This window comes from Orycteropus afer, unplaced genomic scaffold, assembly GCF_000298275.1.
Source record: "Orycteropus afer afer isolate SDZICR_OR568_19922 unplaced genomic scaffold, OryAfe1.0 scaffold00192, whole genome shotgun sequence".
Taxonomy (NCBI): Eukaryota; Metazoa; Chordata; class Mammalia; order Tubulidentata; family Orycteropodidae; genus Orycteropus; species Orycteropus afer.
This window is the reverse complement of record NW_006921779.1, coordinates 4,414,223-4,423,739: the sequence shown is the minus strand read 5'-3', so window position 1 is coordinate 4,423,739 and position 9,517 is coordinate 4,414,223. Positions and strand designations below refer to the sequence as shown.

Genomic DNA, 9,517 nt, shown 5'->3' with positions numbered 1-9,517 from the left:
CGTAGTGCCTAAGGCACTTGACTGCTAACCAGAAGGCTGGTGGTTCAAACCCACCAGCCACTCCTCGGAAGGAAGGTTGGGCAATCTACTTCCATGGTGATACTGCCTTGGAAACCCAAGGAGGGGTTGCTATGAGCTGGATCTGACTCGACGGCAGTGAGATTGTTTTGGTTTGGTTTTCGATTATGTTAATGCTTACAAATAGATAGTGTTCACCTACGTGCCGAGTCTGGATTTCTCTAGTGTCTTTGAACCCTTAGCAGCACGTAGGAAAATAACTTAGACCCAAATAATCCAGTTCTAAAAGAAAGAAAATCCCAAGGTGATTGTCAGCACTCTGGCACAGAAAAACAAAATGAAGCCTTTCCCCCTAGGAAGTAAATAAGCTACATGCCATCACAGTTCCTTGTATAAGAATGTTCAGAAAGCTCACTTGTAGGCGAAAACAGTTGGGACAGAACAGGGAACAGAACTGCCCCCAAAGAGGAAATGGCAGTTTTACCTTGGGCCTTGGCAGCCAGGCTCCCACCTCCCACTTAATTCTTTGGAAAGAATATGGGGGTACAAATTAACGTAGCTTCACCTTACAATTTACTTCACGTAGCCCCTGGTTGAAGTAGGCCTACTGCATACCACAGGTACAAAGAAGGAATTGTTATCTTTACCCTTGTAACTGGATAAAAGAGACCCCAGATTGAAACAGGTTCAACAGAGACACTTTTATTAAGCCTTAGACAGGACAAAGACAAAATAAAGACAATCATCCAGGATGAGGGAAAGCATATGCATGTACACACAGTACAGAAAGCTTAACGGGCAGCTGAGTCACGGCCATGGAGCTAATTATACATGATTGAAAACAAAGGGAATCGTCACAAAATCATGATTGGTGGCATATCGGTTCATCACTGTCACAGGCGGGACTACAGAATGGGGGAAAAGACCTGATTGGGATAAGATATAACTGAAGACAGAGAAGTGTCATAGAATTGGTTCTGGGTCTTGACTATTTGGGTAGGGGGTGGTCCAGATATGATTCAAGACCATGAGACCTGAGTCATAGCCACAAAGTGGCTACAAAATACCAGGACCCCAACGTTAATTTAAATTAGAAAAGGACACACTCAGGCAAATGGAGTTAGGGCTCCCACTGTAGACCACGGCCTTCCACAAACCCAAGTGCTTTAGAATTTAAACTCTAATGCACCCTAGAGAAGAAGCCCATGTCGTATTTAAGTAAAGCCTGAGAAATATCATGGCTTTACCCAACCCCATTAGTTGTTTTGGTGTTAAGTTTCTGGCACTCAATTGAACTTTGCATAATTATCACGAGGCAGGGATGAACTAGGGGCCAGATTTCATCTGGGAAAGACTAAAGCAGGGGAGGGAAGTGTTTTTTCATGGACTGATTAAGACGGGTTTGTAACTACTTGAGTTCTCAACACATCAGGCTACTAGTCCCGAGTTCAGATTATGAAGTCAGTTTCTGTTCATTATTTCTGTATTAGAGTTTAAATTCTAAAGCACTTGGGTTTGTGGAAGGCCGTGGTCTACAGTGGGAGCCCTAACTCCATTTGGAGCCTTGACATAACTTCAGACGCCAGCTGAGTGCTTTCTGACCTTCAATAATGTTGCTGTGCATCGACAAGTTCCAGGACAAACCTAGGGAGCAGCAGTGTGCGCTCAGGAAGAACGTGGTTGGAAGTAGACTATACTCACACAAAGAACTAAGGAACTTGCCTAAGTATTGTTTTGTAGCCACCTTGTTGCTGTGACTCAGGCTGCATGATCTTAAATCATAGCCGGACCATCACCTAGCCAGTCCAGACCCAGAATCAATCCTCCAACCCTTTTCTGTCTTCAATTATGTTCGTATCCCAATCAGGTCCTTTCCCCCATATTCTGTAGTCCTGCCTGCGAAAGTGATGAATCGATGTGCCACCAATCATGATTTTGTGATGATTCCCTTTTTTTTCAATCATGTATAATTAGCCCCATGGCTGTGATTCAGCAAACTCCATTCAGCTTTCTGTACATGCAGATGCTTTCCCTCATCCTGGATGATTGTCTTTGTCCTGTCTAAGGCTCAATAAAAGTGTCTCTATTGAACCTGTTTGAATCTGGGGTCTCTTTTCTCCTATTACATTTCTAAATGCTGAAGTTAAAAATAAATTCCAGCAATTCAAATACATACACACAAAAACAAACAAAAAAAACAAAATTCCAAACTCATTGACGTTGAGTCGGATCTGACTCCTAGTGACCCCTCCTTGGGTTTCTGAGGCGGTATCACTACGGAAGCAGATTGCCCAATCTTCCTTCCGAGGAGTGGCTTGGTGGGTTTGAACTGTTAGCCATCTGGTTAGCAGTCAAATGCCTTAGGCACTACACCACCAGCGTTCCATACTTCATGCCTGAAATTGTGCCATGAGTCAGAAGGGTAGGCCAAAAATTGCTCAAAAGTTCATTGCGAAATACCATAAGCACTTTGGGTTTTTCTTTGAGCCTGGACTGATCATCTCAATGAAAGCAACTTTATTTTTACAATTATCTCTCCTTTAAATTTTTACAATTATCTCTCCTTTAAATTTTTACAATTATCTCTCCTTTAAATTCACTTACTAATGAGATAATGCCTTTTGGAGCCAAGACTGAAAGAGAAAAGCTAGGAAAACTCTCCTGGATAGTTACCATGGTTTGAATTCCTACTCTGTTCCAGGCACTGGGCTCAGAACCTTACATACATTATTTCATTTAAACTCCACAACAACTCTGAATTACCAGCTTCATTTTAGGAGGAGGAAATCTGAGCCTTAGCAAAGTTTAAGTCCAAGGTCATACAGCTGGTGGTGGAACAGAAATGAGAAGGTTGTTTGATTCTAATGCCAGTGCTCTTAAATATTACATATGTTATCTCCCTAGCATACTTGACATGGGGAGGGCATGTAAAATACATGCATAAACCACACCTAAATGGCAAAGGATGGAAGGTATTTGTGACATTTAAAGGCTGAAAAAGACAAAGGTTTTATTCTGATGAGGTAGCAACTTTTTCAGGTTTGCTGTTAGCTTTCAGGCCAGACACGTGACTAGTTGAGATGTATGTGAGGAGGAAACTAAAGATTTGGCATGATAAGGCCATACTGCATGCATGATATCATGCCTTCTGCCCACAGTACTGGCAGCCATGCAGCCACATGCTTCCATTTCTCTCAGCTGCTCAACAGATATCTCTGAGTGCTAAGGAGAATGGCTCAGGGAGGGTCCCTCGTGTTGAAGTGTAATTTTTTGGTTACATGATACTTCAGATTACCAAATGGGACAACCTATCCAGAAGTGTCAATTGCCCCAGCTGTTGCTGCAAAGCTTGGAACTGATAAAAGAAGGCAGATCCTTCAGATGCAGTGTGGTCTGCTTGCCAAAGTTGGCTTGGTTTTCATCTTCTACGTTGTATTTCCTTCTTTTAGGTAACAGACTCAACTGTATAACCAGTGTCTCAAATGAAGACAAATTCATGTCTATATTCTTACTTTAAAATATCTGGAGCGGTCACACTTTAAGCCCCACTGATAAAAGACTGAGTGAACTTGTGGATGCAGACTGAATACATGCAGCTAAAAGAGAGCATACCTCGTTTTCTGTCCACCTCTGTCCATGCATCTACATGAAGCATATAAAAAGAAAACACCAGTTCATGAAGCAAGAACATTACTTATAGGAGGCTTTAAAAAATACCAATTCCAATTATCTGGTCTATGAAGCTTTATTTTTCAGGTTTGCATTTAATATCTAACGCAAACCATCTTGCCCTCCATTTGAAACTTTAAAAGGATAACAGATAAACAACAAGCTCCAAAAAATGCACTGGAGAGGCTGTGTCTTATTGAGAGTGGCCTGGGAAGAGAGGAAACTCAGGAGGGCCAGCTACATTGGGTCCATCTTGAAAGGCTTAACAGGTCATGTTCTAATGCTAGGAGAATACACAGCATTCAAAATAAGGCTTGTGAAAACACTCACCTCCATGAATAATTCAAAGAACAGGCAGAGAGAAGTTTCTGATTTTGAGGACAAAGGGAGTCCAGAAGATGCTAGAGAAGACCAAATAACAAAAAATGCACTTGGCCAGAGAAATCTGTGAGAATGGTGACCTTTTATGGGTTGAGGCCTGGCTCTACCATTTACTAGCTACAAAGCTTTGAATAACTTTCTTAACCTCTTTAAGGTCTCCATTTCTTTATTTGTAAAATAAGGATCATAATAGAACTCACAGCACTGGATTATTATGGGGATGAAATGAACGATGCACATCAAGGTCTTAGCTGGCTACTCTTCTGGTTCCACTTTCTGTACTGAAGTATGTTGGCCATCAGTCATAATGGATGAGAGATGACTTTGTTTTGGCCAATTTTTTGGAAGTACATTGTCAGGCCTTTTTTTCCTAGTCTATCTTAGTCTGGAAGCTCTGCTGAAACCTATTCAGCATAATGAACTAAAAAAAAAAAAAAAAAACTCTCTGCCATTGAGTTGATTCCGACTCATAGCGACGCCCTTTGGTTTTCCAAGGTGGTGAATCTTTACAGAAGTAGATTGCCCAGTCTTTCTTCCATGGAATGGCTGGGGGTTTGAACCACCAACCTTCTGGTTAACAGTCAAATGCCTTAGGCACTATACCACCAGAGCTCAAGTCTCCACTGACAGATGGGTGGTAGCTGTGCACTAGGGGTATTAGGCCAGGAATTGAACCCAGGTTTCTTGTATGGGAGGCAAGAATTCTACCACTGAACCATCACTGTCATCTCTCCCACAAAGGGTCACAGGATTTTGGAAAGAAAATATTTGGAAAGCAGAAACAAGAGTCTGGTCTTCTCAAAGCAGATACAGGTTCTGTATCTTCTATCCTTCTGAGACAGTTATTTAGTAGGCAGACTTAGTCTAGTAGTCTGGTAGGAATTCAGAGGTGGAGTTTCCACTTCGACTTTCTTGAAGGTGTATTTGGGAACAGTGCTACTGCAAGGGGCTCATCTCTGAGGGGCACTGAATGACCTGCTGTTGACAGAAAGTAGCTGGCCATGCATGCCTGGGGCATTGAGTCACTCCTGCGGGCAATGACACTCAGCTCCAGCAGATGTCTCTGCAATGCTGTGTGTTCCCTGCCTCTCCCTCCAGAGGGGAGGTAAATGATGCTCTGTTTTTCTATTATTTCTCCAGATGATTTGTTTGTGACAATTCTACTTCAGTTATATTTTGAATGGGGTCAAGCCCAAGGGTATTCAGAGATGGCTGTTAATTGGAACCAGAGAAATAAAAATAGAACCTAACCGTCATTTGGTTGCTCAGCACGACGCTGTGATCTGAAGGTCTTGGGGGAAAAAAAAAATCACTTAGTGGCTCCATGCCTTAGTTTCCCCTTCTGTAAAATGAATAATTTAAACAAAATGTAACAGGGAAATTACGAGTATTTTAAAGATGATGGAAGTGAGGCAAAGGCAGTTTTTATTATTCTTGCGATTGCTTAAAATGTAGGACAAAATTCAATATGCAACACTCAAAAGTTGCCCCATAGAGAGAGCACTTCCTTTCTGTTGAGTGCTAAACTATAGGCTGCTTTGTGGGGGAAAACTGCAACATCTGCATTAGCCTTCTGGGAATGAGCATGGCCTCCAGGAGACCAATTACTTGTATAAGATAATGAAAACATCTAGAAGAAATATGATTTCCATTCTAAGCTTCAACAAAGGAATAGTTTACTGTGCTTTGTGTTTTATAGGCCTTTGTGTATAGGCATCTGTCACAGTGGCTCCTACTCCTGCAGCCACACCAACTCTAAATGCTGGAAGAGACAAGTGTCTCTCAAGTTTTTGAACCCACGCTCTCTACCACGCTTTCTCATGCAAAAATCTTCATCAGCTAACTAATTTCATTTATTTTGTAAAACAAATAGCTATACTGGATTTTTTTTTTTTTTTTCAAATCCCTCCTACTTCTGATCTACCAACTCCCACAAACCTAAAGATTCTGTTACAGTCCCCAGGCAAGGCAGTATGTGCAGTGGTTAAGAGCAGTGTGCAAGAGTATGGGCTCTGGAGCCCAACTGCCTGGGTTCATATCCTTTACTCCTCCTACCAGATAGGTTGTTGTTGTTAGGTACCATTGAGTTGGTTCTGACTCACTGTGACCCTATGTACAACAGCACGAAACACTGCCTGGTCCTGTGCCAGCCTCACAATCACTGCTGTGTTTGAGCGCATTGTTGCAGCCACTATATAATCAGCTATGTAACCTTGTGCAGATTAACCTTAGCTTTCCCATCTGTAAAATGGGGATTTTTACACTCCTCGGAAGAAAGATTGGGCAATCTACTTCCATAGTGATACTGCCTCAGAAACCCAAGGAGGGGTCTCTATGAGTCTGATCTAACTTGACAGCAGTGAGTTTTTTGGGAGCTCTGGTAGCACAGTGCCTAAGGCACTTGACTGCTAACCAGAAGGCTGGCGGTTCAAACCCACCAGCCACTCCTCGGAAGGAAGATGGGGCAATCTACTTCCGTAGTGATGCTGCCTCGGAAACCCAAGGAGGGGTCGCTATGAGTCGGGTCCAACTCGATGGCAAACAACAACAACAACAAAATGGGGATAGTAACATTACCTACCTGGTTGGATAGTTGGGATTAAAATGTTTAGGAGTCCTTGGCATAATAAATGCTTGTCTTTAGGAAGATATGACAGGTTTAGTCAGTTACTGGACTAGACTGATTTGAAGCCCCACCTCCAGGGAATGAATACTCAGAAGGGCATCTCACATGGTATCTAACACTTAATCCAAAACTACAGAATGATGAGTGTATGAATATGAGTTCACACTAAAGATGAATGAAAATCCCTAAAGCTGAATCTAGCAAAACCAGAAGAAAGCCTATAGTTATTAAAGGCAGAGGAAGCTGGTCCCCTAGTGCTCATAGGGCCTTGCCCAGATCTCTCTAAAGATAACATCCACTACTCATTGTGCTAAACTGGTGCACCCATTATTGGATTCAATTCGTGTAACTTCATTTTAAGGTATGTTTTATTATCTCCATTTTATGTCGAAAGAGACAGGCTTATAGAGTTTATACCAACTAGTTAATTGGCAAGGCTGGAATTGGGACCCCGATCTCTGGAACGACTCCAGAGACCATTCTCTTACCCGCTAACTGATACTGCCTTCCAAGATGCAGGCTACTGTCTGAGAACACTGGCCTTGTCAGCTCACTGGTGGCATTAGCCAGAATGAAACCAGGTAACAAAAGCACCAAGGAAAATAGACATTCTTGAGGAAGAAATGGTAATATCATGTGAAACAGCCAATTTAGATCATCAATTCGACAAACATTTACTGAGCACGATTTACTCTGAATCAAGGCACTATGCTAGGTGTTAGAGCACAAAGAGGAGGAGTATAAAGTAGGGGAGCAGACACATACACAGATGGCTTCAGTCTAATATGGCCAGTGGTAAGGTAGAGAGAGGCTGCTATGGGAGTACAAGCAGGCCACTTTGCCTATGTGGAGAGGCCTGCTGAAGTAGATGATTCTTAAGCTGTAAACTACAGGATGGAAGGGGAAGGATGGTAGAATGGGGACTGTTAGCACGGGGGCATGTATGAACATGTTTTAAGTGGGGACCTAGAGGCAGTTTGGCATTATTAAACACAAAGCAGGAGGCAAGCAGTGGTGGGAAATGGGACTGCAGAATGGGACAGCGAACAGATCAGGAAGGGGCCCTGAAATGTCATGCATAGGGACCTGGCCTTGATCCAGACAGCAGTGGAAGGCAGATGAAGGGCTTTAAGCAGGGAGCAGTATGGATAGATTTGTATTTTAGAAAGCTCAGTGCATACAGTGAATGGAGGTGATGCTATAGGGAGTTCTTTTTATCTCTCCAAGGATTGGATTCAGTCATACCAACGCAATCGTCAATATCTGATTATGTACATTTAACATCAACTAAGCATACAGAGCTCTGGTAGCATAGTGCCTAAGAACCTTGACTGCTAACCAGAAGGCTGGCGGTTCAAATCCACCAGCCACTCCTCGGAAGGAAGATGGGGCAATCTACTTCCGTAGTGATACTGCCTTGGAAACCCAAGGAGGGGTCGCTATGAGTCCGGTCCGACTCCACGGCACATAACAACAACAAGCATATAGAAGGAACTCTGGTGGCGTAGTGCCTAAGGCATTTGATTGCTAACCAGAATGCTGGCGGTTCAAATCTACCAGCCACTCCTCCGAAGGAAGGTTGGGCAATCTACTTCCGTAGTGATACCGCCTCGGAAACCCAAGGGGGTCGCTATGAGTCGCGTCTGACTTGACAGTAAAAAACAATCATACAGAGTGTGATGGAGAAAATAAATGTTTTCAACAGTGGCCATATCAGTTACCTTTATCTCAACTTTTCCTTTTCTATCTTGAAATATTTCTTTCATACTTAATCTCAGGAAGCTTGGTGAAAGCAATTGTTGGATCCAGATGGGAGGAAGCAAGGAAGAAAGAGGGGAGAGGAAAAGGCTTGCAGAGGGTCTGGGTGGTCATATCTCCGGGAATTAGATGTGGTCTATGGGAGCAGAGGCGCTCATTTGATTACTTCCATGACTCCATTCTCCTCCAACACTTGGGACAGGAAATACTTAGGATTTTCTTATTTACCCACATTATTTCAGAACCCCATGTTTCTTGAAATAGTTTCTGAAATGCAAGTCTGGTCTCCAGAGGATGCAACAGAGAGGAACAGAGGATCAGAATCTGTTCCCTGGGGTAAGGAGGATGTTTCCATTGGCAAAGGGTATGTTGCAGCTGGGACTCCTAACATTTGGTAGGGACCAGCTGTCAAGAGAGATTGGGAAATTACCTCTCCTATTTGAGGGTATGGGGCAATTAGGGGATCAGGTCCCTTATTATATGCAATGAGGGTATTAAGTGCCTTTGCTGTGAAGGGATGTTTTGGGGAACTTGACTTCATAGGTGCTCCAGTTGTTGGGAATTACGGCGTCTGAGAAAGGTCACTGGCTGTAAAAGCGCAGTATGCAGGGGTACTGTATTGGTGAGGCTGTAAAGACGCCAGGCTGTGGCGGTGGCTGTGGGTGCTGGGGCGACAGTGAGGAGCCTGGGCTGTGGGGTACTGGTTTGGCTGTGCGGGCCGAGCGCCTCTCACCTTTGCGGGCCTTGTCTCCTGGGATGTTCTGGGCCCGCAGCCGCTGGTCTAGGATGTAAAGCATCTCGCCGCCCAAGTTCAAGAAGAGCAGAGGTAGGGTTCGCAGGGGCATGGTGCTGGAAACGAACAATGATCGTAGAGAACCCCAGGGCCTGATAGCTGGTGGCCTGGAGATCCGGGCGCCGCGTCCCAATAGCTTGGTTGCCAGGGCAACGCCGCGGAAAAGAAAAGTAAACCAATCAGAAGGCCGTTTGGTGGGAGGTGCCCCGAAGGCGGATGCTCATTGGTCTGGGTGGAGAAACAGAATAGGGTGCATTAGTGTGAGACGGGTG

The 9,517-nt window shown here is 43.8% G+C and overlaps 1 protein-coding gene across 1 annotated transcript in view; it reads right to left on the bottom strand.

Moving 5' to 3' along the window:
• OSCP1 (organic solute carrier partner 1) overlaps positions 1-9,297 on the bottom strand; it is a 37,688-nt gene extending 28,391 nt beyond the window's left edge. The window contains exons 1-2 of the mRNA XM_042781884.1: positions 9,186-9,297; positions 3,631-3,660 (exon numbers count right to left, since the gene is read on the bottom strand). Coding sequence (XP_042637818.1) covers positions 3,631-3,660; positions 9,186-9,297 — 142 coding nt within the window. The remainder of the gene's footprint in view (positions 1-3,630; positions 3,661-9,185) is intronic.
• Positions 9,298-9,517: the final 220 nt, after the last annotated feature.